This window comes from Macrobrachium rosenbergii, chromosome 7 (assembly GCF_040412425.1).
Source record: "Macrobrachium rosenbergii isolate ZJJX-2024 chromosome 7, ASM4041242v1, whole genome shotgun sequence".
NCBI classification, from domain to species: Eukaryota; Metazoa; Arthropoda; class Malacostraca; order Decapoda; family Palaemonidae; genus Macrobrachium; species Macrobrachium rosenbergii.
This window is the reverse complement of record NC_089747.1, coordinates 34,548,580-34,565,940: the sequence shown is the minus strand read 5'-3', so window position 1 is coordinate 34,565,940 and position 17,361 is coordinate 34,548,580. Positions and strand designations below refer to the sequence as shown.

At 40.2% G+C, this 17,361-nt stretch overlaps 1 protein-coding gene across 3 annotated transcripts in view; it reads right to left on the bottom strand.

The window, feature by feature from the left end:
- LOC136840295 (pseudouridine-5'-phosphatase-like) overlaps positions 1-17,361 on the bottom strand; it is a 232,969-nt gene that overhangs the window by 155,961 nt on the left and 59,647 nt on the right. Inside the window, exon 3 of one of the 3 annotated variants that reach the window (XM_067106979.1) lies at positions 5,574-5,792. The exons of 1 other annotated variant lie outside the window; for it this stretch is intronic. In XM_067106979.1, the coding sequence (XP_066963080.1) occupies positions 5,574-5,792 (219 nt within the window). Of the gene's footprint in view, positions 1-2,859; positions 3,079-5,573; positions 5,793-17,361 lie in introns of all 3 variants that reach the window. One more of the 3 variants, XM_067106982.1, reaches the window with a different exon arrangement.

The window sequence follows — 17,361 nt, the reverse complement described above, 5'->3', positions numbered from 1 at the left end:
ATAATTTCACAAAGTTATATGTTTTTCTAATAACTTATTTTATTTTATTTTGTAAAATTATAATTACAGCTCACACAATATCATAAAAGATAAGAAAAATCAGTAACAAATTCTGAGTATATTTATTGTAAAATATTTATGAGATTTACTGAGATGAGGAGATGCAGTATTTTTTTGTGAGGTATACATGTTTTTTCTCTATTTCTTTGCACTTTTCTTTGCAAAATTACAATTATCACTGACACACTACCACAAAAGATAAGAACTACAACCAATAACAATCCTTGGGTATATTCATGAGCAAATAAATAAAAAGATGTCATGGGATAGAGAGGGGCAATACATTCCATCAAGTCTCAAGGCACAATGATCACCCTCTGTCCTGTGCTGAGCTACTACAGTTGCCTTAAAACATTTATGCACCACTGAAGTGACATGAACATCTTTCCCACTAAATTCATCCAAATCGTATGGCGAGTAATATTAATACTCACATGAGTTAGTCTGTCCATCGCTCAAAACCTGTTATAGATCCTCATATAATCATGCCTGTCCCTTAGGGATTAAATATCTTACCAACAAGCTCCTATACAAATGACAAAGGATTTTACTCTAACTGTAACAAATAAAGGGCAAACAAAAATTAAAAATAATATTTTAGCAATACCAATACATTATATATAAACACATATATATGCAGTATATATATATATATATATATATATATATATATATATATATATATATATATATATATATATATATATATATATATATATATCCTATTCAGTTATTGGAGGGGGTTCTGTTCTGGGGTGTGATGATAACCGAAAATCGCCACTAACCGAAAATCGGTGATTTCTGACGATTTTTCGGCGATTTTTGGGGCTTATTGGCGTCAAAAAGAGCCGATTTTTGGCTATCGACGCCTCAGTTAGGTATGTATTGCACCAGTACCCAATTATCGGTGCCAATAAGAGGAAATCGGCGATTTTCGGGGCGAAAATTGCTGATTTTCGTCGCTAGACAAGCGCCGTAAAACCGGATCGCCATTAACCGAGCCCGCTGTTAACTAGGGACTGCCTGTATATATATATATATATATATATATATATATATATATATATATATATATATATATATATATATATATATATATATATATATATATATATATATATATATATATATATATATATATATATATATATATATATATATATATATATATATATATATATATATATATATATATATATATATATATACACACACACACACACACACACAAGCACGCACACACACACACGGCAGTCCCTGGTTATCAGCAGGGTTCTGTTCTGATGGCGTGACATTAGGCAAAAATTGCTGATAACCGAAAATCGGCAATTTTTGGTTATTGGCGCCTCTGTTAGGTATGTATTGGTAGCAATACGAGATTATCGGCACTGATAAGTGGAAATCGGTGCATATTTGTACTGAAAATCCCGGTTTTCGTTGGTAGACAAGCACCAACAAACCAGATCGCCGATAACCGAGCCCACCAATAACTGGGGACTGCCTTGAACTCAAGGCTCACTTGACAGTTTTCATGTAATGGTCAAACTTGGGAATCAACATTTAATGTATTAAAGGACAACATTAAGCACTTCAACCTCTGATGCTTTGTTCGTGTATGGGGTAGCAGGTATAGCATCACATGCGTGGTGTACTGTGGGCAGTATTAGAGGTTCTTTGCATCTCTTACTTTTCAACAGTTCCCTTTGGTCTCTTCTACCCTAGTTGATACTACTCCAATTTTCATGAAGCATTCAAGAATAAACTTCAATCCAGCTCCATGAAGCCTACACATGTACCTCAGTGGTCTTGTTAAACTATTTTAAATCAACATCATCACTAATCCCAATGCTGATGCATAGGGTTTCTTTAAACTTCTGCCACTGCTGTCTTTCCTGTATTTTATCTTCCACAAATCTCCAGCCTCCCTTCTCACACTTTTTACCCAAGTAGGTATGGTATTCAAACTCTTTTAGTGCCAGCAGAAACTAGTTGACACACTCACATAGTATTAATAACAATAACAAACTTGAACTGTTATAAAAACTACTACAGAATAGGATTGCATTGTACACAAATAACTTTTGTTGCCACTAACAAACATTTCCTATCATCAGTGTCCCATGGTATACATGTTATTCACTAATCTAACTTGCTATAAGGCATCTCCACCTCAAAGATTAAAACCAAATTTCTATGCAATCTTCATAAAAACATGTCATGAGCAATTGGGATCATTTAACAAGACTAAAAGAGCAGTCAACTACAAAAAGAATATACTTGTATAACAATAATTACCTACAGTAACTGCAGGATTTCCTACATTCTCAAAAGATGGTTTTTTTAGTTTGGTCTCTCAACATGCAGTGTACTTCAAACACACACAAAAAAATTCAAGTATGGAGTTTGGATTGCTCTTGATAACTACTATTCCTAGTATGGTTTTAAAGAGAGAGAGAGAGAGAGAGAGAGAGAGAGAGAGAGAGAGAGAGAGAGAGAGAGAGAGAGAGAGAGAGAGAGAGAGAGAGAGAGAGAGAGAGAGAGAGAATCAAATTTCTAGCAATTACAATAAACCACAAAAGTTGTAACAAATAACCATACGTGGCATGTTAGAAAAACCAACAAAACTATCTTATGCTGTTAACCATTCTTGAAATCAAATCCCTAATGCAAAATATCCTTAACAAGTAAGTCAGAGACAAACTATTAGAATATCAGAATTTAAAATACATTTTATAAAAACTAACACGAAGAAAACCACATAAAAGCACAACAGTTAGTCAATGGTCTGCCTAATCCTACCTGGCAAAAGGTTAGCTTGTGGGAAGAAATGTGCATACTGTTTTTCAACCTGGGATAAGTACTCCTGTGGAGATAGGGGTAAATCCAGAGATTTCACAATAGCCTCTGCAAGTTCTATACCCACCCTTCCCATCAAGGGACATTTTATTTCCCATGTGTATGCTTTTCCAAAAGGATCTACAACAGCTTGAGTTGATGCTGTGTATAGTTTTTCAGTGTCTGAAAAATATAATAAACAAAATACAACATACTGTACTCTGTTCCCAAAGTTTCCATAAATTTACCTTCAGACAGCATCCCAAAAAATTATTAAAGATGCCTATTGTTCCATGGAAAAAAAAATTTCTTCCACTCAAGAATACTTAGAGTACAGACTAAAATACCTCCTGAGACAGCATATTACCAGACTTCTGGTATCAGCTTTTGAAAATATGAAACTTTTCTTGATTGTCAGATAAGAACATCCTCAAGTCAGGTGAGTGATTTAATATCCTAAACAAGAATTACATTTGAAGTGACTAATCTGTAAAAGACAAGAAAAAATTCCAACAATTATCCATTTCCCTAACTCTAAAGGCAAGAGTAACAACTGACTCCAGTCCTAGAACAAATTCAATGTAAACAAACAGAACATGTGAATGCCAGAGTCTACAAAGTTTAAGTAAGACTAATTACACTTTCAATTCTCTTTAGCACAAGTAACAATAACAAAATTAGGGCTAACACAGGACAGATAAATGGCAGGGCAGTAAAGCATACAATACACAAAACCATTTGTCCATCAGGACAAGTAACACCTCCAGAATTAAAAATATAACCACCTTCCATTGGTTCCCCATTAAAATCATTACCCAATTACTGTACTGTACCTATTGGCAAAATTCTGACCTTCTCAAACCAATGATAATGACTCAACCTAAACCCAGCTACATTTATAAAAGGAAAGAAGCCAGTGACTATTAATGCTAAAAGATGACTATGGGAAATACAGGTGTTGAGTTTAAGAAAGAAAATACTGGGATCAATTTGGACTAGGATTACTAGGTCTCGAGGGGTACAGGCTGTCTACACCAGTGGTCATTCCAGTATAGGATCAGCACTTTTGACACTTTACCCATCTCCTATCTGAGAGAGATTAGGCAGTAAACAACACTATGAGTAATGCATATGCAAGAGAATGATCACCAACCAAAGCTCGATGAAAATCCAACATCATATTATCTATGGCCTTTACTCCTAATGGGACCTATGAATTATGTGGGTACGGCTACTACAGTACATTTAAGAAGCATATAATAGAGGATGACATCAGAGACAGCAACAAACATGAAAATGCATCTTCATACACAAACAATAAAATATAGTTTATACAACTCATTGCAGTTTCAAATGTTTCATATTAAAAGCAATGTAAACTATCTTCTGTATCATTAATTATTAATATCCAGTCATAAAACTTGATCCTTCCATTTCCAAGTGTTCTTTTAAGGGATATATCTGTCACTTCCATATGGTGCTGATTAATGATGATAAAACTATTTTGCAATTATCTTGGTACGGTCCAAGAAAACATTGTTGGTGTATCTAGCTGACTTTAATAAATATTAATGCCCTATATCATTCCAATCACTAAAATTCATCATCTATAAGTATGCAAGATTGTTGTTTATATCAAACACTATTCTCTATTTTCAATAATTTTACCATACAGGGTTTATTTCAATAATTCCAGCATGTTTACTGTTTCTGTAAATCATTCAATGCAAAGGCTTTCTGTATTTTTTCAGCTGTATAGAACACAATCGAATAAAAAATCTAGGCCCAAGGCCTAGCACTGGAATCTATGAGGTCATTCAGCACTGAAAGGGAAATCAAGACCAGAAATGTTTTAAATGTATAACAGGTGCCAAATCTTGCACTTGCACTATGCAACAAATATTAAGAGAGGGTGGATAGCAAGATGGAAGAATGAGAAATATGAATGGAGGTAGAGTAGAGGGGGTGAAAAGGGTTGCAGCCAGGGGCCAAAGGGATGCTGCAAAGAACCTTAAGTAATGCCTATAGTAGTGTACAGCGTGAGGCCCACTGATGGCACTACCCCCTACAGGGTTTTTCAGATGTATAACTAAATTTGTTAAAGGAGTCTACTAAAATCTTTTACTCAGTGTAATTATTATCACTTCCATCTAATGAATATTCCTTTGGTAAATTCATCCTACTAATGGCTAGGGCTGTTTCACAGGCTAACAACTGACTTCACAATTTCAACAGTGTCTTCAGCTGTCTTTCTTTTTATTTGCCTCTGAGGTAATCTAGTTTCCTTGCCATCCCTACTCCATGCATTGTGTTGCCGTTTATTATCTCGTCATTTTCCCCAATGACATCTCCCCATTAATTTTACACCTATGACCTTTTAACTTTCATTTCAATTATCTGAAATGGAATTTCTAACCTCACAGCTCTTCTTACCTGGGCTCTAAAACACATGCTCGCATTCAATATGCAGCTTGGAATACCAAGCACAAGCAATGTAATTTCAAGATTCAAAAGTACCTTTAGTAAATGTTACAGAAGACAATAAATGATGATAAGAACACAATATGTGACTTTAGGAAAAGAGAACCAAACCACAAAGGCAAAAGAAGCAAGCATAAACTAATCTGGCTTAAGGGTTGTGCAACTAAAGCAAATGACATAAGTTCCTAAAAGAATACCTGGCAGTAACTTAGCTGTCGGGAACAAAGTATCATACTGTTCAACTATTTTCTTTAAGTATTCATCAACCGTCAGAGGAAGATCAAGGGAGTTTATTATGTGCTGGGCAGACATATGACCTTTCATTCCCATGCACTGCACCTTGATTTCCCAAGTATACTGTTTGCCATAATCAGAGCAGATGACTTGTGTAGCTTCTGTATACAACCTCTCAGTGTCTGTTACAGTGCCAAACAAGATTATTCATTATTATAATACTTCAATTAAAGAACCTTTCCTAACCACTTTCCCTCTTCCAAATAAAGTACAGCTTACCAATATCATACCAATTACTGTGAGAGTAAACCTGAAAAAGAAATACTTTAACATAAAATACACATGCAATAATGAGGAAAATGACACTTCTATAAAGTATTTGATTATCTTTTGCTGACTGACAAGCCCCTAAGATGCAGCTGATGAGTTCCTAAGCTAAAAAGTTAGTATTACAGTATACAAAAAATCTAAATTCAGCACTATTCTAAAGCTAATCATCTGATAAAGTTAATTATTTGGATACTTACCTACTGTTAAAGTTAGCTTATATTTTGGTGCCATTAGGTGCAATCAGCAGTCAAAATAAAAAATAACACTAGGAATGTCTCTGTAATCACCTGTTTCCCACCAGGTGGCACTGAAATGTTTACGTTCTTGTCATAGTTCTTCATGGCCGCCCACTAAATGTAGGTAAGCATCCAAATAATTAATTTTATCATGAAAATTCTCATTATTTGGAAAGAGTCTTACCTACTGTTAAAGTTAGCTGACTACTACATTGAATGAGGATGGCAGCCAGAGAAAGAATGTTCAGTTTTTAAATGAGGGGGAAAAAGCTTCTCAACATTCCTGACTGTTGTGTGATCCTAACTGGCAAGTACTGTCATCAGATTTTCGAACCACAATAAGGTGTAAAGCCCTCGTAGTGAGATTTGTCAGAGGATCCTTAATGGGAAAAAAGGACTATCTCTTAAGAGTACTAGTAACTCCTGTGTCTCAGTCGAAAGCCCATAACTGACAGACCAAAACTAAAGACAACTACCACCTTGATATATGAAGGTGAGCACCTATACACCAATGTGTACCTTCATGCTCCCAAAATTCAACAGTGGGATTTCCTAACAACTAACAGTAAGATAGAAAGCATGGTTACTATCATACTTGGTTCAGGAGAAAGCTTCCCCACTGCAACGATAGGACTAAGGGCTTTACACTGCATGCTAAATTTGAACATTTCAAAAATAATATGAGTTAACAACAGTTACATCTCCCCTGAGCTGCATGGCAAGCTTCTCTAGCAAAAAGTTTTAAAGGAAATAAAGGCGTGCTTATGGTATGGAAGCCATGAGGATTATTTTAAAAAATGGTAAAAGCTCAGGAATCATCTCTGTGTGCACTGACTTATTTTCAAAAATGGTCAAAGCTCAGGAATCAGTCCTGTATGCACTGACTTAAGTATTCTTGGACACAGGAGTGTTTGGTCTCCTAACACCACAGATAAATACTTAACTCCTCCTCTTAAAGGTTTATGTCTGTCCAGGTAAACCCTTAAGTGTTCTGACTGGACATAAGACAGCTACTTCTTCCTTGCCTACTAAACCAGTTAAATTAAACACTATCACAAATCTAAGAAAGAATTCACTTCTAGTCTTTTCTCTAAGTAATGAAAGAAAAGAGAGAGGCTGCCACTAGAACACAGCCCACATACAAGAAAGGGCTTGAAGCTCACTAACACGCTTTGCTGCAACAAGAGCCGAAAGAAAGGTGTCTTCAAAGTTCTTAAGTGTTGCCTTATCAAAAGGCTCAAACTGAGGTTATGTTAAAATCTAGAGGGCTACTGTATGTCTAAATTTCATCATAACCCACCACAGGAAGAATGAAATTTCCAGCAAAAATTATAGAAAACCTCTTCAAACTTTTAATTGTGAGTGATATTCTAGCCAGCATGATGCAGAACTTAATGCAAAGTAACAGTATCCTTTGACTGCTGTGACAGAAAACTGCTTTGCATACCTGAGATACTGGCAGAACTTAAATCAGGCTAGTTAACGGGCGCTGGATATCACTTTGGACAAGCACCAAGAACAATACACTGACCACTGTCACTGAAACACAGGTCAAACAGTGGAGGGCCTTCTAGACTTTAGGATTGCTTCCTTGGCCATTCTAGAAATGCCCTTAGCTCTAACAGACAAAGACAATCCTCACATGGTCAGATGAAATATGGAGGTTAGATGGAATCTTCTCAAATAAGACTGTCTGAAAAGATCTTTCCTGAGTGGAAGATGAGGAACATCTACCACCAGGAAAGGAAGTTAGGGGAACCATTCCCACTGGAGCCACCAACAAGCTATCAAAATCATTCTTGTTTTGCAAAGCTCACAATTTGTTGAGTGTTTCCTCACAAACACAGGAAAAGCATAAAGGTCTAGATTTGACCATTCTGAAAGAAGGCATCAACTGCCCATACCCATGCCCAAGGATCCTGGCACGGAGGGCATTAACTGGGAGAGTAGTGTTTTGGGCAGTCATGAAGAGACTGATGTTAGGTCTCCTCATAGGTTCCAAAACTTCTGGCAAACCTGAGGAAGTGACTATCTGACTGAAGGCCTTGCTCCTTCTGCTGCGTTGCTCTTCAATAACAATGTTTTTCCCTAGGACAAACTGAGGTAAAGGAATGATGTTGCTGGGCTCTGTCCAAAGGAGAAGGAAGTTTCTTTGCTAGCCTGAACAAAGTTCTTAATCTGTGTCTTCTTTCGTCTTATGTAAGAATCTAGAGGATGAACTGTTGGAAAAGACTGAAACTGTATTGTCTCTGACTAGATGTTCTGCTAGCATAGGACCATTCCAAACTGCCAAAAGCTGTAGGTTGTTTAACTTCCAACTCCCTGACAACAAGTGTTTCTCAGAATGGCCCCAATCTGCCTCCGCAACATCTGAGGGCAGTGTAAAGGTTCTTGAGGTTTACAGGCCAACCCATTAAAGTTCTCAAAAACGGTAAACATTGTCTATCTATCTGTCTGTTGGAAAAACCCCCCAAAAGAGAGAGGTAATATTCAACCCCCAGGAAAACAACTGACTGTATCAGAAAAGCATTGATTAATCAATATTGAATAAAATGCCCAGCTCTGAGGTTAGATATAAAACATAATTCTTCAACCCCAAGGTTGTCAAAAACAAATTGGTGAGAATAAACCATTTGTCCAAAAATGAGAAAACTATTCTAATACCAAGCAGATGGATCATCCTGCTAAAAACTCCAACACGCAAGAGAATAATTTTCTTCGATGGAAGGTATACCGGGATGTGGAAGTACATGTCCTATGTGTTGATAGAAAATATTCTTTGCCCTTGTGAAAGGCCACTAGGACAACACTGAATGACTCATTGAAAAGGGAGTAATATGAATAAACTTGTTGAGACTGGAAATGCCCATGGCTTGATGGCCTCGTTGCATAACAACTGTCCAATCTACCCCTCCAACTCTGAACTTCTATGTGTGAAGAATGTGGAAAGAAGGATGTCAGGAAGTTGGTAAGGGTAAAAATAACAAAAGTTACAAAGTATCCTTCCCTGAGAACCATCACTCCCAGAGGTTCTTCTTGCTGCTTTACCAAACACTTCTGAAACCGAGCACACGGCCTCCTGAGGATCCACACAGCCTACTTGAACTGGGAGTTCAAAACATTAGTTATGGTTACGTGTCATTTTTCCACTTAGAATGTGAGCCAGATTACTACTGAAGCAGAACTCAAGAGTGGTTTGGGAAATTCTACATGAAACTTACACAAAAAAAAAAAAAAAAGCTGTAGGGGCAAGGCCCTAGAAGGAAGACTTCAAAGGTAATGCTAAGAATTTCTAATATGATTCAAGACATCTAAGGTGATGGCCTTAGGCTTAAGGAGGCAATGATGAGACACTGTCAAAAACAGCTACTAATGGTTGAGCAGGGCTACTTTATATGATTTGTACACAACTGTTTCTGTTACTTACAACTGAGTTGTAAAAGGAATAAGATATTTCTCCCATTAGCCTCTGAAGTAGGTCTATCACGGAGAGGTTACAACTCTGACGCATCATCAAGAAACTCTACTTCTTCAGGACTAATATTCATAACTATCATCATCATCATCTCTTATATGTATCTAAATACATACATAAACATACATACATATCTACATATGCATGCATAAACATTACATACAATATATATATATATATATATATATATATATATATATATATATATATATATATATATATATATATATATATATATATATATATATATATATATATATATATATATATATATACATACACACACACACACACACACATACACATATATATATATATATATATATATATATATATATATATATATATATATATATATATATATATATATATATATATATATATATATATATATATATTACTCTTACACTAATCGAGTTGTAGTGCTAAGAACAAAATACCAAATTTAAACGCATTACTTCACCTCACAAGTAGGCCAAAGTACCTTACGTTTTAGAGGAGTCTTCGCCCCAAGAAGTTGACACTTGCAAGTTGAACTAAGGAAGGTGAAAAAACTTATATTGTATCTAAGTCCTAACCCAACTCTAAGCAGCTTCAAAAACTGCAAATAGATGCAGCGGCATCTGATAACCAGCATTAAAGGATACACTTCAGATCACCTCTGTTGTTTAGATTAAGCCAGCAACATGCCTGCACACCACCTAGGTTGGTTGGTTCCTAAGAGCTCACTATACACAGTTGCAAGTACACAGTGTTCATTTTAGGTGATGAGCTATTTAACACTAAACAGTTTCCTTGCTTTCTCTTTTGACGTTCATCCATTTCCCACAGGTTCTACTTCCATGATACTGCAACTTACCATAATAAGTGTTAACTTCTTACTCGTTTAACAGGCGTAGAGGTAGAAGTAAACTAAAGAGCGTTGAACAACGGATTCATCTTTGGCAAAAGGAAGTGAAACGGAACAAAGTGAGCTAAGCACCGCTTAAATACTAAAGGAGAATCAGCCAAATCATGGCTGAAACCCCTAAAGTCTAAACGGAGGAAATGAGACAGGAAAAATATGGCAATCTACGGACAATGATGGTAAGGCGAAAAAATGCCAGAGAAGTGACATACCACGGAAAGTTAACAAGACGTCACGGAATGCTGGCAATAAGTACAGAATGGCTGGGTGGGGAAGGTAGGGGGTTCTTGCATGACGTCACCACATAACCATGACGACTGCCAGAGCTGTCTGCACAATGCTTACGAGGCAATTGCCGAGACACGAGAGCTGTTCTGTCACCAGGCTAACTCACTCTAGACAAGTAAGTGGTGGAAGAAGAAGAGCGGCTACCACGAAAAGGAATACTGTAACCACAACAACCCATGTTGAGTGAAAATCAGTGTGAAGTTGGAACACCCCTCTAAAAACACTTATGACTGTCTGCTTTAATAGTTCAAACACCAAATATACCTTAAATTATCATCTTAAAGTCTTTATTATAATTTCAAATATACCTTAAACTATCATCCTAAAACCCTTTAATATAATTTTAAAGTCATCTTACAACATTACCCTTAAAAAAATATGGCTTACAGTTATGCGTGAAAACCTTATTCAAGTCCCCCTACATTCAAACACAGCCATTTTTTCTCATACAGTATTGAAGCTGTCCCATTTTCTTTTTTCAGATATGGGAAATCCAGTAATTACATAGCTATTAGTTTCTTTTAACCGGCAGCTTAAAATTTTGAAATTGTGGGTCACGCTTCAATTTGTTTATGCTCTTATGTCCAAGTGAGGACGAGGGTGGGCTCTGATCATGTAATTACTGGGTAAGTATACATAAAATGAAGTTTTCATAATAAAACTAATATTGTAATACTTACCTGAACACCTGAATTAGCCCTGGTTACCTACCAGCCCGAACTATATCCCCAACTCATTACCCACTAAGTGGGTAATTAACTGTCAGCATTACCAACGCTTACAGGAAAATCCTGTCAAATGAGTTACCTAGCGTACCATTGGCAACGCTGCTGCAAGTCCCGGCTGTGTATGGCCGAGAACCCCAATTGCATTATTCATTAATCAGATTGAAGTGGGGAGGAGGGTGGGAATCATTCAGGTGTTCAGGTAAGTATTACAATATTAGTTTTATTATGAAAACTTCATATTGCAATACACTCCCTGAACACCTGAATTAGCCCGATTAACAAAATTTAGTGGAGGTGGGTTCAATTAAGTCAGACCGACCTACCAACAAGTAAAGCAGGTAACTCATTATCGTCTACTATGCATATAAAAAACAAACCTCACCTGGTAGTCTACTCGGCAGGTGGGGATGCCTGAAAGGAGAGAGTACCCTTAACGTCAGTCTCGAGTCATGGTACTGTCTGGGTCGAGCTACTTCCCATGTGGTATTCAAGGAAAACCTCCCACGGAAGAAGGGAAACTAACTCCCATGTGGCTAATCAAAGCCTCGCATGTAGCGGAGCCTGGCGAACCTCCCATGTGGCTATTGGTAGCCTCTCATGTATGGAGGGGAACGACAAGCCTCCCATGTGGCTATTGTAGCCTCTCATGTACGGAGGATAAGTTGAGTGTGCAGTCGGAGCTTCCGAATCATTGCCGTCCGTTGCCATCGATGCTGTGCCGAGAGGGTGAATAAATCTAGCTGAAAACCACCTGGATATACCTATCCTCATTTAATTGTAAAACATCTTGTGTTTCGTAAAAGAATTCCGATTCACTGACAAATCTACTCACCTATCTTATGCTGTCTAACCTTGCCCCTACTCTCCCCACCCCCACCCTTAATCTACCCTTTACTAAAGAATTGAATTGGCCGCCACAAAAGGACCCAGCGAGTAACCCTTTTCCGACGAGAATTGAATGTCCTTAAGGTAGAAAGAAGTGAAAACTGATACTGATTTCCAAGTAGCTGCTTCTAAGATTGCCGACACCGAGAAATTCTTGAGAAATGCCGACGATGTCGCCACCCCTCTAATACTATGAGCTCTTGGGCGTTCAGAGGAGTTCGATGGTTCCGAAAGAATCGAAGAATTAGCCGACGCTTGTTGTATCACCTCTCTTAAGAAAAAACTAATAGCATTCTTCGAGATCGAGTGTGAAGGACGTCTGGGAGAAACGAATAGCGTTCTCGGGCGAGGCAACATCTTTTCTGTGCGTAATAAATAAGCCTTCAGCGCCCTGACCGGACATAATAGCATTTCTGAAGCGTCACCTCCTACGAAATCTTCTAAAGACGTTACTCTAAACGCTCTGGGTAAAGGATTCGATTCCGATTCCAATTTAGCTACGAATTCCGGCAAATATGACAGAAAAATATCTTTCCCTGAGAAAGATACAGTTCTTGAGACAGCCCGAATCTCTCCTACTCTTCTAGCTGTGGCCAGAGCAACTAGAAATAATACCTTCTTCGTTAACTGTCTTAATGACAGTGCTTCTAATGGCTTGTATTCTGATGACCTAAGGAGAGTCAATACCGCCGCTAAATCCCACGATGGTGCCTGAAGGGAAAGAACTGGATGTTCTATCTTAAAAGACCTTAAGAGATCGTGAAGTATTCTGCTGGTCGCCAATTCCGGAAGATGGAAACGGAACGTACTACTAAGCATTGATCTGTAACCGGCGATCGTAGAGTACGATAATTTCTTTTCTTTCCTCAGAAAAAGTAGAAAGTCCGCTATTTCCACTACCGTTGGAAGTGAAATACGATGACCTTGGTTCCGGCACCAACTGCGATAAACCGCCCACTTGGCCTGATATAGTTTTCTGGATGATCTTCTCAGACAGAAAGATAGTTGGCGAGCCACTGCCTTAGAGAGTCCGGCATGACGTGCTGCTCGTTGGATAGTCTCCACGCAGCTAGCTTCAGCACGCGGAGGTTCCGGTGGAAGTGATGGAAGTGCGGCTGTCTGAGAAGATCTTTCCTCTCTGGAAGGAAAACCGGAACATCTATCAGTAAATCGAGAAGGTCCGGGAACCAAGGTCTTTGAGGCCAGAAAGGGCAAATCAACGTCATCTCGGCGTTGTAGGAGTTCCTGAGTTTCATCAACACTTGTTGAATCATTCCGAACGGAGGGAATGCATATGTTTGCATGTCGTTCCAAGAATGCAACATGGCGTCCGTCCCGAACGACATGGGATCTTCTACTGGGGAGAAGTATACTGGGAGGCGAAAGTTTAGTCTCGTAGCGAACAGGTCTATGGTTGCTGGCCATTTCTTCAATAGAAGTTGAACTTCCTCCTGCACTAGCGTCCATTCCCCCCCTAGAACCTCTTGTGATCGGGCTTAGGGGCGTCCGCCAAAACGTTGAATTTTCCGACACGAATTGAGGAATGAGAGTAGTCCTGTGGCACTCGCACCAGCGGAGAATTCTCTGGGCGACTTGATTCAAAATTTGCGATTTTGTCCCCCCCTCCTTCTTGAGGTATGACACAGCAGTTACGTTGTCGCAAAAGAGCGCTACCGTCCTGTTGCTTAACTGATCTGCGAAGCAGCTTAGAGCCTCTTCTACTGCTCGTAGTTCTCTGTGGTTGATGGACTCCCTCCGATCCAGATTCGTCCAAAGGCCTCTGGCCTGACATTCCTCCAGGGTTGCTCCCCAACCCTGATCCGAGGCATCTGTGTACAGATGGAAATCTGGAATGGGGGAGTCCAATCTTACGCTGATGGTCAGATGATATTCTTCTGACCACCACCGAAGATCCTTAAGGCAAGAATCGTCCCAGACTATGAACACGTTCTCTTCCCGAAAGTCCCAGCGATTCCTGAGACATGCCTGAAGAGAACGCATCCGAGACGACCCTGGAGTTAGGAGAGAGGGGAGGCCATCCTGCACAACAAGCTCTTCCATAAGCTCACAGGTTGCGCTCTGTTCGATCTGAATGTTTCTAGTTGGCTCAGAATTGCCAAAACTCGTTCCTCCGTCGGGAAAGCCCTCAAACGACGCGTCTGAATCGTTATTCCTAAATACATTTTTGTCTGAGCTGGAATCAAAGAACTCTTTTCTAAGTTGATGCGTATTCCCAACTTTTGACACAAATTCAGTAAGAAGTCCCTCGCCTGCAAAACTTCCTCTACTGACGAAGCCTGAACTAACCAATCGTCAAGGTATCGCCTCATCCTGAAACCCTGACGATGCATTATCTCTGAAATAGGAGACATCACCCTCGTAAAGACTTGAGGTGCTGTGGTCAGACCGAAGCAGAGGACTCTGAACTGAAATGTTCCAGTTGGACCCATAATCGAAGGAACTTCCAAGATTCCGGATGGACCGGAACCTGGAGATAAGCGTCCTTGAGGTCCACTGAAATCATCCAGTCGTCTCTCCGGACCGACCGCAGCGCCGACTGAGAAGTTTCCATATGAAACTTCGGGGAGATGATGAACCGGTTGAGACTTGAGAGATCTATGATGGGTCTCCAAGATCCTCCCGACTTTGGAGCCACAAAAATACGACTTAAAAACCTGGGGAAGAAGGAGCGGGTTCTAATGCCCCTTTTTCCAAGAGGGCTCGGACTTCTGCTGCTAACGCTATTCCCCTGATGGAGGAAGGGGAATAACTGGGAGGATGAACCGGTGAACTGGATAGGGAAGGAAGAGAACGAAAAGGGACTCTGTACCCCCTCCTTAACACCTCCACTACCCAACTCTCCGCGCCATACTCCTTCCAGGTTTCCCAGAATGGAGCTAGGCAACCTCCTACCGGTGCAGACGAAGGAAGTGTCTCTATTTCCGAAACCCTTCTTAAGGACAGAAGGTTTCGGATCTGAAGCAGAAGCTGAAGTCTTGGATGAGAAGCGGACTTTCTTAGGGGACCTGGTTGGTGATTTGGAACACATCCGCTTGGCTGGTGATGTCATCCTGGAACCTCTCGAATCATGGCTTGTTGTGACTCGACAGCTGAAGAAGAGGAAACGAAATTTACCATCGACGCTACATCTTCCTCCCTGAAAAGACTGTTGCTGAGCGCCAAAGGTGCTCTCAACAGAGCCCTTTTGTGAATATCTGGATAATGCGGAGGTAGATGGTTCAGAAAGAAATCCCTCCTTTTCTTACCGAAGAAGGTCGTACAACCGGCTGAAATGTTTGCCTGATAGGCCAGTCCCATTGACACCGAAGTGATGAGGTTGTCGAACAAAACCGGGTCCGACGGAGAATAACCGTCCTGTTTAAGGAACCCCATTAAACCAGATAACATCCACATCGAATGGGATAGAGCCTCCGACTGAGTACGAAAAGTGTCTTCCAAAATACCCACTTCTCTTGCCGTGACAGAAACCAAACGATTCGAAGAAGAGACCCTAGATAGAAGAGCTTCCACTGATTCATTAAGAGGGACCCTAACACCCGCAGAAGGGTTACCCGCAACCTTGTAAAAACCCTTACGAGAAGGAAGCAAGGTGGAATCCTGCCTACCTGACCCAATTAATGCCGCTAACCTACCATCTGCCTCCCTCAATGCCTGCTCAACACGGCCAAACCAAACTAGATTCTTTGGTGCATGAGCCACCACTGGTTTCGTCGCAAACAGTGACTCAAACATCGCCTGATTAGGTTGAAAAGGTTCTTCGGAGCCTTGGACTGTGGGTAAAGAGCATGAATGAAGTCCACCATCCGCTTGTATTCGTTCTCGTTCGCTGAAGGAGAACAGGCTTCCGGTACCGGATCCTCTGACTCGCAAGAGAAATCCTTATCAGAAAGATCCGACCAAGTCGAGACAGGAACAGAGACAGGCTGACCCCTAGAAAACGCTGGATCAGTTAACCCGGAACACGAAATACCTGACTGCACAAGACGAACACCTGGGGAATCAGCCGCAATGTTGCGGGCAGCCGAGAAGGGTTGCGCAAAACCCGCACTCTCCAACAACGGTGGAGGTACGCTTGAGCCAGACACACCTGGGCGAACCACGCCCACCTCAGAAAACGGAGAAGCCGCAATACTCGCCAACCCCGAACTAGGCTGAATAACAGAAGCATGCGGATGAGGAATCGCAGCAGCAGACACTCCGCTATTTGTGGAAGCAGAACAAGGTGGGAAAAACTCCTGCTGACCCGCAACCGAACCCGAACCTACAAAAACTGTCCTAACCGGAGGAACAGAGACACCTGTTGGAAAGGTAGAGAAGGAAGGTACAGTAGGAGGGAAGAGAGAAGAAGCCACACTCGGGGTAACCACCGGAGACCCTGACGATGACGTCATACATGTAGAGAACGCACCAGACGGGCCGGAGCTCACAGGAGTTTCGCATGGGAAACTGCGAGGCGCCGAACCCGAAGCGATTGTGGATGATAGGTTACCAGTAAACCTAGCTACCGGAGTGATTGTTGAGACTACCGGAGCCGAAACATTGAACACGGGAACAGTCACACTGCCAGATGCTGCAGCAACTAGCTCTGGAGGATGAGAAGTCATATGATTTGTGGAAGATTGTCCCGAAGGCAAGTCCATTAATGGTAGAGAGCTCGGATGAGCGAGAGAAGAAACCGAAAGTCTCCCCGAAGAATGACCCGAAACGGAAGGTTGAGAAAAAGCCATAGAAGATTTTGAAACCATAGGGGAAGAGATGTCTGTGGATACAGAAGAGGCCATAGATTTTAAGGAAAGAAAATAGACTGATTCTGTTCCCCCCTGATAATCCTGTAAAGCATCATTTGTGAATTCAGGTAGATTTTTCAAAACATGCACAAAA